Genomic DNA, 18,497 nt, shown 5'->3' on the forward strand with positions numbered 1-18,497 from the left:
TTTAATCAACTTTGGCAAACTTATATAATATCTTATATAGATCCACATCTTTAATATTCGTTTGCTTAATAACTTAGAAAAAAAGTTGGAAAATGTTTAACGAAAGAATTTTAACGAAAAAAGATGTTGGTGTTCAATGAAAATATCATTGAAAATCTATAAGTATCTGTATTATTATTTTATATTAAAAATATTTATTTACGTGCTAAATATTACATTAAAATTCGACAAATTACTCGTCTATAATGAAATTGTAAAATGATTACTTTATTTAAAAAATCAATTTTTTTTTTTTTATTATCAACAACGTAAAAATATTAAAAATAACGTCTCATAAAAGTTATTAATAATATTGAGTTTGAGTAATAATTTATAAGCTATTGTGGTGAAGAATTACTTGGTAAGAGAAGTTTTTTTTTGTTTGTTTTTGTTTTTGTTTTTTTTTATTTTTATTTTTATTAAACTAAGAGGATTTTAGTGTAATGACAATTAATTGGTATACTTACCTTACGAGCAACTATCGTAAACTGTTAAGTTCAATTAAATATTAATGGCTAGAAAAAGTATAGAATCAAAGATAAATATATTGATAAATAGCTGTTGTGCTTTTGTTATAAATTTATAATGATATTTTTGTTTAATTGCCTATTATCAATTATAAACATGCCTCTGTATTTGTTTCTCTTTTATTTGCAGAAACCAAAATTCAAGGGAAATATTCTTAAATCACCGTGCAATGAACCCGCTGAAGACTTTTTACAACAATCAACCATTTGAAATTCACCGTCGGAGTTATCAAAAATAGGAAATTAAGTCGTGTAAAAAATTTTTTTGCCAGCATGGTGCTTACGTGTTTGCTAAAATCTCGCTCGATGCAGAATGAAAATTCACCAATATTAATTAATTTTTCATCACTGCAAACATCTTAAAGTGTATACTATGTACTCGATAATTGAATAAGTATTCTATTGATTTTTAATGGGAAATATTAATGTAGCCAGCGAGGATGAGATTCATCGTGTATATTAAAATATGACGAATTTAATCTTATCGAAACGCAAGGCCACAATTTAATATTAATTTTTATATTAAAACATATTAAGAAATCAATCTTATTGATATTAATGACAATGATAAAGGATGATCGATAGATACTTTAATTGCAGCCATTTAAAAACTATAAGGCTCTAATTGTTTGAGATTTCATTGAATGCTAATAATAAAAGAGTCATTGCAAAAAGCACAAGAATCATCGTTAAAAGAAATATGATTAATTTTGCAAATATTAGCGCTTATTGAATTTACATATTTTCATTAAGCATATAATATTTAAATATTTAAATATATGGAATATTCGTATATAGGAAATCTGTTATGTAAATTGAACGCAATACATTATGAAAGATGCTTTATTCATTCTGTGTGCTACATAGACACTGCACACATACTATGAATAATTATTCCAACATATGTGCAAGCTTTGTGTAAAGAAAATGGACAATGTAATCATTTAAAACAATGTTATGAAAAATTTGCTATTGTATAAATTAGCATTAGAGGTTGAAATTTTTAATGTGCTTAAATTAAAAAATGTAATATTTTAGTCCGTTACAGAAACATGATGTTCATTAATGACGAAACTTATTATTATTATTATATTACTATTTTACTCCTTAATTACTTTTCTCCTCGCAAGAATAAAATTAACAATTACAATAATAAACTTCATTAAATCATTGCAGAGCTTCATGTATTGCGCTAATCGCGTATGAAAAATGTGCTTACCAAATGTTGGTGACTCCGCAACTTCACCCATACTTAGCATACAATATTTTATATCTTCTGAATAGTATTTTGGTCGAAACATTTTAGCATTTTACGCGTTTCCTGTCAATAACATTTTTAATGATACTTAAGTTTATAAACATAGCTTTACGAATATAAAAAAATTACAAAAGTATACATTAAAATAATAAATGTATAGAATTTATTGTTAATATAAGATAGATTTGAATATTTAAAATTAAAATTCAAAAGTTTTTCATTTACTAAAGTAATGAGCTTAAATGATAGTAAAATATACCTTTCCGATGCATTATCGTTATCTTTGCATTTACTCGTTTCGATATACACACATTTTTTTTCTGTTTTGTTTTTGTTTGTTTTTTTTTTGTTTTTTTTTTTTTTTTGTTTTTCAAGTGGATGTCTAAATGTCTTATTTTAGTCAAATGACAATTATGAATAAAAAGAAGTAAATTGGTAGGATGGTGATAATTGTTACGACTTCTTATACATGGAAACTACGATTTGAATTATGCAAGATATATTTTTCTAAATTTTAAAGTAATAAATTTTAATCTATAATGAACAATTTAAAAAAGCATGTTTGAAATGTATATAGTTGGCGATTATATTAGAAAAAGTGTCAATATTGAAATACTTGTCTTAGAAATTGTGAGTTATCATCTTCAATAATCCAAATGTTAAAATTTGATAAACGTCATTGCGTAGGCTTTACACGTTTCCGGCATTTATAGTAATTAGTAAGCCTATCAATTGCAATATAAAATATAAAAAATATATATATATATATATATATATATAGATACAAAAAAAACTCGTCTATCCTCGAGTTTACTATAATTGTATAAATAATATTTATTAATAAAATGTTTTTCTCAAGAGCGTTTCTCTGCCGTCTACTCTCACATTCCCTCATAGTCGATGATATTATTTATTGGACAGGCTGGACTCGAGCGTTTATATTAAAAAACTTTACCAAACCGGATTAGAAAGTAGTTGACAAACTCTCACTGCGTATTGCATTGATATTTTAATATTGTGCTTTTGCATCCACGTCTGAAAGACCTTCGAGCAGCTATTGACCGAATAAATTTAAGCAAATGAAATAAATTATTATTGCTTGAGCTTATTTATTTTTGTATAATATGAGCTTATTAACAATATTATGATTTAATTTAATATTATATAATAATTCAATATTATATTACAAATCCCTTTGAATTGTTCAATTCAATTTAACAAATAAAGAATTAAACGTATCCGTAGACAATAATAGATGAAAGACTTGTTTTTCTTATTTTCCTTTTTTTTTCTTTTTCTGTTTTTTTTTTTCCCCCCAATCATTTACAATTTAATGTTTTACTATATTTTTTGCATTTATTTTTATAAATGTTACTTGTTAATTCAAATTCGTTACTGTATTATTATTATTATTATTATTATTATTATTATTATTATTATTATTATTTTTTTTTTTTTTTTATTAATTTTTTTTTTGTTTTTTTTTTCATTGCTCTCATTAATGCATTTTCGAACACGACTCGAAGTTTGTATTGTTTAGAATTGTTTCGCTATACTCTGGTATCTTCTTCGTGCAGGTCTTAAGTACTTCCCTATCGCATAACATCATGGTATTATGATGCTCCTGGTGAACAGTCTCCATGTACTTTTTTCTCCACTGTAAAGCATTGGTCTCGAACTTTCCGGTCCAGTTTTTCCAATTGTTGCGCGTTATTCCACCGGCTTGTTTTATGCACTGAGCCTCTGTGGTCACCGTATGTATCCAGTTAGACCAATCGGAGGCAACGTTAGCCGCGCTGTCTATCCACTTTGCCCAGCAACGTATCTCGTTTGATTCCACCTGAGCCGGATTTTCCTCGAAGAATTTAATTTGTCGCCTGTTGAGTGCCTTACTCAACCATTTGGCCAATTTACCAGTGACCACGTCCAAGATGTCTTTCATACGTTCGGTAAGAAGATTGGAGTCCTCGAGCAGTATAACTTCCTCGAATTTCTCATAAATCGCCCGATGAATGCGATTATCCATTGGACAACAGAGGTCGTTCGCTGGTTCGGAATCGATCATACAGTAGAGAGCATCAAAGATCTTAGCGAAAGTAATGAAGGGTACGTCCGTTTGGCCTAGACGAGATGCAATTTTTTCCATCTCTACCTGTTCGCAGCATTTAATATCTGCCACAGCGACCTTGTCTATCTTAATTTCCTTCTCAACTTTAATTGGCGTTATTGTTGAACAATCTATCTGGGGTTTCGGTTCGGTCTGTTGTTCCTCGTCTATACAGTCGTCCGATGATGATATACTTAAATTTTCTTCACCTTGCAATGAATCAGTATCATCGTTTTCAAAATCATCGATCGATGGGCACTTCCTTGCATTATCTCCACAATGGCTTTCCAAATATTTCGGGTATCCGTCTTCCTCGTCCGTATACTCATCGTCATCTTTCTCCTCTTCGAGGTCTGTACATTTAACGCTTTCAATATCGCTTAGTTCATCGCAATATTTTTCCGCTACCTTGGTCAATATTTCTGATATCCAGCACGCAAATATATCAGCCAACAGTCGCATCTGCTCGGACTTTCGGTCCTCATTTCCAATCGGTATGTATTCCAATTGCTTACTTAACCTCTCAAGTATTACCTCAGCTATATCGCGATAGTCATCCCGTGGATACAAACATTTCCAATTTAAGATACTTCTGACAAAACGCTGAGCCATTGAATATTGACATTCGGCTGCTTCTAAATCTAAGCTTGGATCGCCACAGCTTAAAAGTTTATTTACCGTCTCCTTTGTTTCCGATTTACATTTACTTTGGCATTTATCGATTTTGTTTTTCTTCTTCTTTACTTCTTTTTTCTTCATTTTTTTATCTCGTATAATCTCTTCCGCTTGCCTGTAATATTATGTCTTTATATAAAATCTTATGTGACTTAAAATAAAAAAGCGCTATCAATAATGTTTATTCGTTCAACATTAATATTACTGCAAAAAATATTGTAAATGAAATATCGAATGTTTAAGAAATAAAAAACAATATTTTACTCGGGTGTTATGGCAGTTTCAGATTCCAAAACATCGATCAAGTGATCTAACATTTTTGCCGACAGAAACGAGCTTTTGTATGTAAGTGTCATGAGCATTCGACGTTTAGTTGGTTTAGATAGCCACTCCGTGCGTGGATATATTGTGCGAACTTTGCGAACTGATTTTTTTTCATTGCTGTCGTAACACTTTTTAGCACCTGCAATTTCACGAATGTACTTTGGCATAGCAAGAGTGTCTTGGTGTTCATCTTTGGTCAGGCAATGGCGAGGTATTAATTCCAGTTTTACACGTTTATAAGGATTTGGAGTGCAAAATTGTATGGGCTCAGGAGGTTTTTCCACCTTCTTTTCCTTCTTTTCAGGGCAAGACTTGGAGATTTTAGGTACCGGTTTCTACATAAGTAAAATAAACATAATGCGTGATAAATATTTTCTCCCATTACAAGAATAATACATTACCTAAAATATTCGATCGTTTAAAAATATAAAAACAAAATCATAAATAGTAAATATAAAGCAAATTTTCTAATTTTCAAATTTTTGTTAATGGCAAAAGATAATTATATATTATCTTCATTCGAATTGTGTTATCTTTCGCATTGATAACGCAAACTAAACAAATATTTAGTTTCATTAAGACATAATATATATAAAATTTTTGCATACTTCCGAGAAGTATTAAAAATTTAAACAAACAAATGTATTTAAAGCGTCAAATGTCGGTACCCTGTTAAACGTCTATATATGAAAAAAAAAAAATGTTTAATGTACACGGTAAAACAGATTTTTTTTTTTTTTTTTTCAACCAAAAAATTAAAATATTTCTTAGTTTATTAAAATACGTGCATTTTGCTTGCAGCATTTATGTGCGTTTCGAGGTTCGTGTTTTACGGGAGATGAAACTTTTTCAATAATCTCATCAACTTCTCCATTTTTAACTTCTTCGGAAACCGGACTTGCATTTTTCACATCATCGGGCTCATCTTCGAGTTCTTGCATAATTGATTTTTATATTTTACTGTTTTTATTTAAATATTATTTATTATTGAAATATAATTTGTGGTAAAATGTAAACTAGTATGTAATTTTGAAATTAAAGCCGAAACATTAATTTTGAACTGATTGTGAAAAATTTAAACTAATCGCTTAACCTGAAAATGTCAAAAATATGATTTAATTTTGTTTTCATTTTTTGAGTTGCATTTCGAAAAATTTAAATCACTTTATATTAGAATTATGTTAGAATTATTTTATAATGACTGTATAAACACTGTTTCATTTGAATTTTTTTATTAAAAAGATAGATTTAACATAAATTTTCAATTAATTTTCGTATTTGGAAATATAAATATCATCATTGCTTTTTATTATCATTTAAAAATCTCATTTTGTTCTTTAATTTAATGTAATACACAAGATTATTGTAGTTTTTTTTTAATTTTTTTATTTATTTTTTTTTAATTCAAACATTTAAGTATTATTAAGCGCTAGAGCACTATATAATTATATATCTTATTATGTGTTTACATTAACAATTATAAATATATTCATGATTGATCGAATAGGTTTCTTTATTTTCATTTATTATTTCATAATGCGATACGAAGTTCTTATTTTTATCTCAAACAAACATATTTACTGTCAATATTACTATAATTTTAGTAATAATTATTTGATTTTATGTTATTTATAAAATAGTTTTTAAATTGAAAGTCAATAATAATAATAAATTGTAACAATGCATTTATTAAAGACAAAAACAAAAACAAAAAAAAATTTTTTTAAATAAAATAAACTACGCGTCAATATAAGTAAGAAGGTTTTAAGGAATTGCTTAATGGCTAGTGCACTGTAATCCTTATTTGTGGTATAATATTTATTAATATAATTGTATAATATAGTTGTGTATTAGTACAATAGGTATCTAAGGACTATGGCCAATTAATAGTTACACGGATTTCATAATATTTTATGTAGTTTATAAAGTTTACTATTGTTTTTATAAATAAATTTATACTCGCTATAATTATAACAACTTTAGAATATATTATCTTTCCAATTTTGTTATAAAAAAATACAATATAAAGATATAATTAGTTTATATAAATACAATTATATATGTTAAGTATAGTCGCATACGGCATTATATTGCCATAAGTTTATCTTTGTTGGTATAAGGAATAATATTAATAAATGATATAAAGGAATAAAAGTTCCATGTAACATTAAATTTTATATTATAGATGAGCAATTTAGTTAATATATTACTTAAGATTCTCCTACGCCTAAAATATTGACACATAAAATATTAGTTTTATCTGTACAAAACAACTTGTTTTTCAGTATTCTGTAATAAAAATATGTTTAAACGAGCGTTGAGCATACGAGAAAGTTAGAAAGTTTTTCTCTAGGCGAATTTCTTTTAAGTATTTAAAAATAAATAATCAATGCCTTATCTGAAATGGCTATATTACAAATGTTAAGTTATTTAAAAGTCTATGTACTTTAAATATTTGTTAATTTTAAATTCTTAAATTTGAGTACATAAATATCAATCTACAATTTCAATATTCATAATCATTTATTATATTAACCGAGTTACCATTGAGCTATTGTATTCAATAACTTTGATTATTAATAAACCTTAACAAAATCAAAAGGAGAATGTTTAAATTTATAATTCAATTGAAATTAATTTAAGGTAATTTTTTTTTTTTTTTTTTTTTTTTTTTTTTTTTTTAATAACTGCTATTTAAGAAATTTAATTGGTTTTATACATTTAATTATAGTCTAATGACGACACACACTTGCAATCTAATTCTATTACATAATATTTATGTACCACGTTGAAACAAATTATTTTTAATATTTAACAACAGCGCAGTGAGAAAAAATGTTTTGGAATAATTTTATTGTTTATCTATAATAATTTCAAATTCTAATGTTATTATATAAGACAATTAAAATATTTATAAATGCGCATATACAAAAATCGTCGTTTCGATATTAAACGATTTGTATTTTCTTGTTTATAACTACATTATTGAATAAGCCTAGGTTTTAGGAGTAGAAATGCGCTTTTCTTTCTCTTTCTCTCTCTATCTCTCTCTCTCTCTCTCTCTCTCTCTCTCTCTCTCTCTTTTTTTATGAGAATTGAAAACCGCTGAAAAAAAAATAATTTATTTTTTATATTTTTTTTCTGCGACGCATTTACTTGCAGTGCATAAATTTTCATACTATATCATTTATAATTATTTCTTTTTTTTTTTAATTCATACAAACTTATAAACGTATAAAATATATATCCAATTTGTATAAACTTTCCTAAACTAAACGTAAAATAAACTTTTATAAATATTTGGGAATGCACGTAATAAGAAAAGAAAGCATTTCAAACAATTGAAATATAAAGTAAATTTGGTATACACAACAGTTAAAATATATAAAATATGTAATAATACCGGATTTTTAATGAAACAGTGCCAGTATTTAACGATTTATTCTGATTTTTCGTCAAAAAAAAATTTTATAATTATATGAATAAATAAATAAAGCGTAAAGTGGGTTAATTTCGAATCAAAGAGAATATTAAACGAGCGGAATTAGCTTCGTGGTGGCGGCTTCTTAGTGCCGGCAATGTGTTTGTTGCAACATAAATCTTAATTGTTAAAGCCATTACAAGTAATGCAAATTACGGGCAACAATTTTGGTAATCTGAGCAACGTTCGCACACGGTAATTGAACACTCAAGTCAAAATGGCGAATCGTGAGGAAAGTAACTGAACCGCGCGCGCATTATATAATATATAAACACAACTCTGGCTCCACTCCTCGATCGTATTTCACATGTAAATAAGCGCGTACGGCCCCCTTCCTCCATGCGACGCCATATTGCCTTCTCAACAATCACGCCTCACGATCCAGAATTCGTTATACCGAGGCTCAGCACATCCACCCATTCAATAACGCACCTCCAACGAAAAAGTCCGTGGACGTGTGGAACGCAGTAGTTGCCAACCCAATTGAGCCCCGCTATAGTCATCTCGTCCATCTCCTCTCCTACCCTGCGCAGGTGGCGTGGAGTTAAAACGGTTGAGGGAGGGGGGTGAGAGGATATAGGTGTGTGTTATTGTTATTGTTTGTCCGTCGTAGCCGTTGTTACCGCCGCCACTGCTGCTGTTGCTTCCGTCCGGCCCCCCAATCGACCGTACGTAGCGGCTCTTTGTCCTGGCTGGCTTTTCTCCCCTTTCCCATGTGTGCGTGCCAAGACCGACCGACTACGCGGAGAGGATTATTGGATCTGGAGAAGGGCCGCCCCTAGTCGGCCAGTGTATCGAGATTTCTTAGCCGGTGTATGCTAATGTGAGACTCGCTCGGACACTTTCCGAATGCGCGCACGTAGATGATGTTCACGGCGACGTCTTGATACACGGGCCCGTGCATGCATGTACATATGTACGCGTGTTTCCCTCTCTCCGCTATCTTTCCTCCCTCTCGGCCATCCTTCGCCAACGCTCCGTTACTCGCTCGCTCACTCACTCACTCACTCACTCACTCTCTCTCTCTATCTCTCTCTCTCTCTCTCTCTCTCGCTCTCTCTCACACATATCTCTCGCGCATATAGATCGCAGAATTGAAAGAGACAGCTTGGCGAGTGACGAGCTGACGGCACCCACTGACAGTAGTTCCATTTTCGTCTCCTCGAGAAGGAAGGAAGAAAAGTTGACGAGACGTTTTCCGATTATCGTTCGATGCTTGTCGACGAAAACCGTACCACCTCGCTACGATGAGATAACGATTGCAGAATGAAATACAGCGCTGACCTTCTTGGCTATGCGGTCCTCACGTTCACCCTGCAATTTAACGGTGATTGTTGCATTGTTTTTATACAAAAGCTGACCGAGATGAGCGAGTCGGCTTATGCGTGTTTGTGCCCCGGGCCTTGGCACGTTTAATCTCTTCGACGAATATCATGGAAGGTTTTTTTACCCTTTCATCATCAGCCTGCCCTGTTCTCAATTTATTAAGCTTTGCTTTGGTAATTTTAATGGTAGTATTGTGATATTTAAGGAAAATGATGTGGCATTTTGTCAGAATGTTGAGAGGGTGATTTTCGTTAAATAAGTTTCTTATGATTTTCTTATAAATCGAATTTCTTATAAAATATTTTGTAATTTTGAATGATACGTCGATGAATAATCACAGTGTTTGTTTTCTTGTTTATTTAAAGGCAAAGTATCGGCTGCTGGTGCTACCTGCAAAGATGTAAATGGATTATTTCATGAATCTGGCTTTCACTATATTCTTGAATTAGAACCTTGTACGCTTTGTGTGTGCGATAATGGAAATCCTAAGCTGTGTAAGCCATTTTTCTGCAAGGTATAATTTCTTTTACTTGTATCGATTAACTTTTTTCACCTTACATTGTATGTCATTCGGACAAATAACAAATCAAATTGTATTTAAATTTCTAAAGTGTATTTTATCAAAGTGATGTAAAAATCGGATGAACGTCTTGTTTATAATTAATATCGAAATTTAATATAGCATACGTATCACACTGTCCATGGCTAAAGTAATACATAAATATGTTTTACAAGAATAATAAGTAAAAGATGAATATTTTGTTTTAAATTTGTACAATAAATAGTACTTGTTAAGTAGGATTAATAATTTAGAAACTCAATGTCGATGAATTCTATCTTTCAAAGACATACGTTTAAGCTTTCGTTTGTCTTTTGTAAGAAAAGTTTATATTTGATACTATACGAGCACAATTTATAGGAATAATAAAATTAATAGTTCACTATAATAGAAAATAGTCTAATAGTAAATAAATTGGATCAATAAGATCATTGCATAAGTGATTATTTACATGGTACTTTTCTATAGTACCATCTATGTTTAAAAAATTGCATGGAAACATCTTTTTGTTATGCATATGAGGAGCCCAACGATTAAACCTTTTATTATTTTCTAAAACATCTATAACCTAAATTTTATGATAGATAAAATGCAAATGAATGAAAATAAACTTAACGTTTATAACTGTTACCATTAACACTGTTAGTGTTTTACACAATGATTATCGTATTGATTTATTCCATTTAACTCTCAAAAACTGTTCTATTTTCAGTAATTATAAAATATTATGCGTTTCTGCGTTTCTTTAATCTTATTCTATTAAACTATCAATCTAATATATTATATATTATAGCTGTGTTATAATAGTCTAGTAGTTTTATAATTGTTAAGCTAATTTCAATATTTGACAATTCAATTATTTTGTTCTTGTTGAAAAATTATTAAAATGATTTAGAGATTGTTTTAAGATCTCAGTCAGTTCCTACATATCCAAAATGTTAAAAGCTGTATTATAAAATACAAGAAAATATTTTTTTAATTATAAATCTATTATAATTAATTAAACATAAGTATTGTATGTAATAATATAATTGTTTACACATAAGTCAATATAATTTTAATATTAGAAAGTCATAATAAACGATCATTATAAATTAAGTCTCCATAATGTATTATATATTTTCTTCAAATATGAGTAAAAATTATTGTAATCAAATAAATTTGAAACATATTATTTCAATAGAGTCTCAGAAGGAATTTAAATTGTTGTACAACTATGTTTGTTTGTTTTTTTTTTTTCAAATTGCCATGTTTTTTCATCCACAATAATAGATAATTCCTAAACTATTTAAAATTACAAGGTAAATTGATTTTATTTATAGTACAAAGATCGAGAAACTTTATCAAATGCAGGAGTGAATTGTTTTGGCAATACCTGCTGTGAATTGATTTGCGTGGATGATTCAAGATCCTCTATAAATCATAAAGTGGATGGAAATGGTACAAGCATGGTGGATGGTAATACAAATTATGATTTGGGACTGCGGTTAGTGGCCAGCTGTATCACAGCTCTTTTATGCCTTGGCTTATTGATATTCCTGATACATCGTTTAAGACAGAGAAAACTAAGAGGTAATGTTTTGATTTTACAATGGAAACTATTATATTTATTTTTTATAATTACTTTTGAAAAAGATCTCGTATTTCATTTGATATTTGAGATCTATTTATTTTCAAAGAAAATGATTCCTTCGGCTTACAAATCACATTAACAAAAATACAGAATTTGGATCCAGAACCATATAAATTAATTGATATGACGATATTTAATATTTATTATTACTGAATTTTATTCACGTTACATAATAGCATATTGTGTAGTTTATAATGAATTAACTATTTTTATTGATGAGAAATTCCTATCGATAAAAGGTGAATATCTTTTAATATGTATAGCTGAAAGACAAAGTCATCAATTAGCCGATGATCAAAGGTCACTGGGTAGTATGGGATACTTAGATAGAAACAATATACAACATGGTATGCCTATGGATGATTTACAGTATAATGGGAGCTATCCTCTGTGGAAACCACCGAGTAATTACTTTCCGCGTGGCGAAGCTCCTCCACCTTATGAAGAGGCAGTAGCAGCAGCTAGAGCGGAACAAGCTCTACTAGCAATTAATTCACATTCGTTCTCCCCTTTGAATTTTTCCAATACCTATTTGACCACTCATACTCATACAAATCTGTCGATAGTCGCAAACAGTCAGAATGGTTTACCAGCCAGCTCTCCGACATTGTTACAAAATAATTCAACAAATACATCACCGCTGATTTCTAGCAATACTAGACCTCTGAGTAGTCCAGCAGCTCATAGTTGCTATCAAATTAATCAAATAGAACCAGCAGCTTCGGATTTATGTACCGGAGCTTGTTCAACAAGTTTTGCCTCGAATCCAAATACTTATGAGAAGATATCGACTCCTATAAATAGATCAGGTAGAGCTAACAATTTAATATCCTTTGACGTGTAAAATCTGATTATCTTGAATATATCTTGAATTCATGAATACGGAATAAAAATACATAATTCTCATTAAAAAATTTTGTTTTCAATTATTCACAGGTTTATCTAATAGTGCTTCAAGTATTACGTCTCAACAGATTGTTCCTTCAAGTAATCAACTTTTGTTACCAAACTCTCAAAATTCATCTGTATGTAGTCATCAACAGTATACTACTCTTCCTCGTTTGAATGGAGCTTTTACAATATCCACCAAACTTTCGAATTCTAGTGCAGGAGTGCACCGAACAATACCGAGAACTCCAGCAACTACCAGTGGTAGCTTACAATTACGTAAAGAGTATCCAATGCACGAGTCAGCAGTTCCATTATTCGAGACATCGTTAATTCTTCCAAAAAATACAACGGATAATGGGAACCCATCGCCCAGGTCGACGATTCCACCGTTAGTCATTCCGTCGAGCGTACCATCAACATCAAGTGGCGATGCTACAGTGCAAAAAAATATTTTCTATGATATTTCATGTCCTCGAGATTCATCCTCTATATCAGCAGTGACTGGAGAAACTGCATTCGCAGATAATTCCTTGTGTAATTATAAGGTGATAAAAAGTTTTTTGAAGCTATTATTTTGCCGCTCGTAGTAACAGCTGCAACTTAATTTTGTTAAATAATATGAATTATTATATATGTGAATATTTGAATAATTTAATACTTGAAACACATTAATCTTACATTTTATTTCTACGTTGAGTAGAATAAAAATTTATATTGAAGTATTGTTAATAATTACTAACAAAATGTTGTCATTTGATGAAATAGTTATTCGTAAAATTTCTCATTTCAAATAATCATATATTATTAATACGCTTAAAATTGATTTCTTTGCATAGCCTCCTTTAGCTGCAGCAAACGAAGTTAACGAGGAAGGAAGTTTTGATTCTGTAACTTGTACCTGCAATGCGCAGGCTGCTGCACCGTTACACGATGATACCGATGATTATCGTAGTGAATGTGAAAATTGTAAAGGTGTTACTGACTCTAAATACTATTTAGAAAATGAAGATGAGCTTGTTACATCGCCACACGAAACAATGACACTGCAAAGAAGACCAGAAGACACTACCTCGAATGTAGCTCCACATTATTATAGAGCTTCTCTTACTCTACCAACAAGTACTCGTCAGCGTACTAGGTAAAGTAATTACATAAATTATTATTTAAACAGGAAATTTAAATCAAATTGTTTATTCAATAAGAGAATATACAAACAGAAAAAATGACGCATAAGAAAAGTATTTGATTTCAAGTTTTTTAACGTACTAGTTGATACGTAATTAGATATGTGTCTCTAATTTCATAGGCGTATTTTTCAAATTCTAATTATGTATTTTCCTTTTAAATTGTACTATTGAACAATTCAATTAATTGTAAAACAATTGATTTTAAATTTTAATATCTTACTTAAAAATACATCATACAAAAAAAAAATGCTTAAATGCGTTTGCTTTGCGTATATTTAAAATCTAAAAATAACATAATAACATGTTATACGGATTTAATAAATGTTTTATGTTATTTAATAATTTCGAATAAATATTGATTTCAAATTAAATTTCTTACTTGTATGTAGAAGCAGTAGCTCTCGTGGGAACTGGTTTAGTTCGATGCCAGAAAGTTCAACAGAGTCTTCAGATGGCGAATAATAACAAATTTGGATCGATAAACAGAAACAAAAATGTATCCATGTGCCAATCGATCATTTATCCATAATATAAACATATTTTTGCGTAATTCTACGAGCGATATTATATACATAATACATGTCTTATGTGCCCATGGACGTATCTAATATTAATCTGTGACATTTGTTTATCATTCTTGTTGAACAAATCACCTAAACTTAATAATTTTTGAATATATACTACTAATGTGATTTAGAGTAATGCAAAACTAATGTTTACAATAATTAATTTTTTAGAAAGAACGGCATTTCTCTACCTGATTTATAGCTGTCAAATTACCAAAGCTTGTAAATATTTTATTTGCCAACTATAAATAATGGATTGAAATTCTTACTTATATGACTCTACTAACAAACTATTGAAATTATTTAAAAGCGTTTTTAATCTCTTATTTTAACTTCAACTGTGATTAATTTTAATTTTTTCAAAAAAAAAAAAAAGTACTAAGAGTCTATCTATTACGTATGCATATATCGTCCAAACTTTATTTTATACAAGTCAAACTGACAAATCAACATTACGTGACATAAACAATTTTTTTTACAAGTTACCATTAACAAAGATACATCAGTATTAGTCATCAACTAACTTAGAATTAAATCTATATACTTGCAAAATTTAATTGTCAAGATAGAATAAATTAAAGGTACAATGTCTTCGTAAATTTTTAATTAAATGTAAAATACTTGTGATTGCGAAAATTTATCCTCTGCTCACTTTTAGAAAAAGATAGTCAAGGAAATTTTGCGAAAAAATACAAACTCTTTTAAAAAGAGTTGGCTACTTTACTAACTATTTCGAACTGCCAAACGTATCATAAAAATATTCTAAAGAAACAATTTCAATAGCTTTTCGGGCGATCGTGACTTGGTGCTAAATTGAATTAGTATATCGGTAGTTTTCCCAACAAAAAGTACAATAATTATTAAAATAGTTAGCACTTGAGATAATGTAAGATTTGTGGATTAGTTAAAAAAAGAAGAAGAAAAACGTCATTCGGAAAAATATGTACATAATTTGAATATTAAAACAATCGGTTTATTTAACAATAAACAACGTATTTCAAGTAATTTAATTATTTTGTATACTAAACAAATTTTATGATTTGAAATTTGATAATTTTTTAAGTCATAATTTAAGCTTTGTTAAACATATTTATGCCGTAAGTAGAAATTATAGAATTTCAATTGCACATTTGACTTTTTTCGGTAAAAAGAATGTTTTAACGATAAAAAATTATGAATGGAAATACAAATAAAGTTATATATAGATAAACAGATGCATATTACCTAAAGAAAAATCATATTTTGTAATGTCAGACCTATAAATACATGTTAATGTCAAAATAAAAATGAATATGACACAACAAGAGAAAACTATAAATGTTAAGATTTACAAGATTCGTATTTTTATTTCGTCTTTTAATAATATTGCTTCAAGCACATTGCCAATTCTAAATAATTGATATTAATAATATATATTTTTATCTGACTTCCAGTGAAATGTGGGATCAATATATTATTATTAATTTTAAATTCTTACTCGTTACGTTTCTAAATAGATTACTATCTATATTCGAATTATTGTTATTCTTTTAAGATGTTAAATTGAAAATTAAAAAATTGTTGAGCAAACAGATATTTTTTTGTATAAAAAAAAAAACAAACAAAAAAAGAAAACATTTCTCGAAATCGATTAATTTTTATATTACCATTTATTATTTGGATAATAAGTTTTTACTCTTAGAAAGTATACTATTTAGTTAATACGGTAAAAGTCTGATTAAACGATTTCTTGAAATTAGTATACAATAAAAATGTCCTACTCGTCGTAGTTTATAATTGTAATTACAGCCTAAATATTAGTTATTAATATTGTAAGCATATTATTATTTTAAGTTTCTTACAAATACTAAGTAATTTTTACATTAAAAAAATTTATTATCGATCACGCTGATAATATTATATATAGAATATATATTTTGATAACGAAAATACATCGATCGAATTTTTTACATTGGTATCCTAAGTCTTGTTATACTTTACTGTAATATTATTTATGTATTATTTATTTTACATAAATTTTTTATATGGATCAAAGTTCATTATATAATTTACAAGAATCATCATTTTATAATTCAAATAAAAAATTGTTTTTTCTGTAATTCATCAATAACAGAAGCATGCACACACACATATATTAATATAGTAAAATTGAATCAAAGTCAAGTGTAAATTTCTCTTAAAAAAAAAAAACAAAGAAAAAACAACCGTCTTTATCGTTTTAATTAAATAATACTAAATATTGTTACATAAAAGGAATAAAAATATAATCCTGTAGAATTATGCATTTTTGGATTTATTAAATTTATTGATTCAAAAAGCTATCATTTTCTTCATTAATTAGATATTAAATACAGTTAAAACTTTATGTTACTTCTAATGTAATAAGCAATAAATTATTAATTTAAGAAAATATACTCGACTCACTTAACAATTTTACATAAGTTATTCACAATACATTCAAGACGTATTCTTAAATATACGCTTATAGAAAAATAACAATTTATACGAGTGTCATATGTTACGTAATAGCGTGGGTGTCTGATTTCACTTGTAATTGAGATACGAGGACAAATAAAGAATAAAGAACTTTATGGGCATTTGTGTCTTAATCGCGAAAGTCCTGACTGCGGTTTTCAGACACAAATAAAGCTACTTGTCTTTCTCATTTTTATGTAAGAAAATTGGTGTTCTTTGTTTTGGAATACAGTGAAATTAATAGTGGCTTATTTGTGTGAATGTTGAAATATACTTTCTTGTCAATAATAAAATAGATAAAAATATAAGTTTCTGTTTAATAACGCTTTGTTATAAAAAAAAAAAAAAAAAAAAAAAAAAAAAAAAAAAGAATAAAAGGTTCAAGAGAAAGAAATATAGATAGTTTTATACAAATTGAAAATCGAAGTTGAGACTTTGTTTTTGTGGCTCAACCGGCCATACTTTCTACAGTATTTTTTCAACTCACCCTCAAATCATAATTGTATCACAAGAAATCGAACACTCGTGTAATTAATGACACATGCGACATAATTTCAAATAAACATTTCTTTAGAGTCTTTAATAATCTTTAAAAATATCAAATTATTCAGTTTTAAAGAGGCTTGAATCAATTTTAGTAAATTATAAATCGTAACATTTCAATTGCTTTTATGATGTTTTTACTACGGTAAATTTCAAATATTGTGAACAAAGTTTTTATCATATGCTCAATGACTTAATATTTAAAATATTATAGTTTTAAAATTAAATTGTGTACTTGTCTATGAATATTAATCCAATTGCAGAAAATTTATATTATGTAACAAATAAATTTCTATTCCCTCCATTTGATTCATAATTAATTCGAATATTTACATTTCCATTTAATGAGAATAAACGATTCCGGCTAATTTGTAAAACATCGGTTTCAGTGTATAGTTTTCGAATGTACGTACCCGTAACTTTTTCTATGGAATAGAAAATTTTTCATTAAAGACAATATAATATAGCTTCTGATGAGAACGTCGAATCTCATAACGAAATTTTTGTCTGAAATAATGTTGTTTAATATATTTTAAATATTTTTTTCAAATCGATATAATATTTTCAGTATTCATTTACAATCAATTATTAAACTGACACGTTTTATCATTATTAAAGCTTTTATATGTCATTTAGATGCAATATACACATTAATGTAGAGTATCCTCGTTGCCTATATACCGTTGGTCAAATATATCTCTTTTCGAATTAATTTTCGAATGAATTGATAAAGTATGCCCAAGCTGTGGATAAAACATAAATTCAAGTAAATCGAGATTTAAATTTACTATAACGATAAATGTATACGTTAATAATTTTATGGCTAAAAATAACGTGTATTTCAACGTATATATATATATAAGAAGTATTTGTAGTAATCTTTAATTGAATAAAATTCAATTTTAA

General features: G+C 28.4%; 3 protein-coding genes across 4 annotated transcripts in view; 2 read left to right on the forward strand and 1 right to left on the reverse strand.

Annotated features, from left to right (window-relative positions):
* LOC105363994 (gonadotropin-releasing hormone II receptor-like) overlaps positions 1–1,182 on the forward strand; it is a 43,764-nt gene extending 42,582 nt beyond the window's left edge. For both annotated transcript variants that reach the window (XM_011501825.1, XM_011501823.1), the window contains one exon: positions 697–1,182. In XM_011501825.1, coding sequence (XP_011500127.1) covers positions 697–777 — 81 coding nt within the window. In that variant the 3' untranslated portion in view covers positions 778–1,182. The remainder of the gene's footprint in view (positions 1–696) is intronic.
* A 2,119-nt stretch (positions 1,183–3,301) lies between these two features.
* Positions 3,302–5,928, reverse strand: LOC105363995 (uncharacterized). The gene is made up of 3 exons (XM_011501826.1): positions 5,719–5,928; positions 4,871–5,265; positions 3,302–4,721 (listed from the first exon to the last, which is right to left on the reverse strand). Exons 1-3 carry the CDS (start codon positions 5,869–5,871, stop codon positions 3,323–3,325), a joined length of 1,947 nt encoding a protein of 648 aa, XP_011500128.1. The 5' UTR covers positions 5,872–5,928; the 3' UTR covers positions 3,302–3,322.
* A 3,556-nt stretch (positions 5,929–9,484) lies between these two features.
* LOC105363997 (putative GPI-anchored protein PB15E9.01c) lies at positions 9,485–14,798 on the forward strand. The gene is made up of 7 exons (XM_011501827.1): positions 9,485–9,738; positions 10,103–10,251; positions 11,619–11,868; positions 12,193–12,738; positions 12,866–13,365; positions 13,657–13,958; positions 14,397–14,798. Exons 1-7 carry the CDS (start codon positions 9,678–9,680, stop codon positions 14,467–14,469), a joined length of 1,881 nt encoding a protein of 626 aa, XP_011500129.1. The 5' UTR covers positions 9,485–9,677; the 3' UTR covers positions 14,470–14,798.
* The last annotated feature ends 3,699 nt before the right edge of the window (positions 14,799–18,497 follow it).

The sequence above is a fragment of the Ceratosolen solmsi genome, unplaced genomic scaffold (assembly GCF_000503995.2).
Source record: "Ceratosolen solmsi marchali unplaced genomic scaffold, CerSol_1.0 scaffold23, whole genome shotgun sequence".
In the NCBI taxonomy this organism is placed as follows: Eukaryota; Metazoa; Arthropoda; class Insecta; order Hymenoptera; family Agaonidae; genus Ceratosolen; species Ceratosolen solmsi.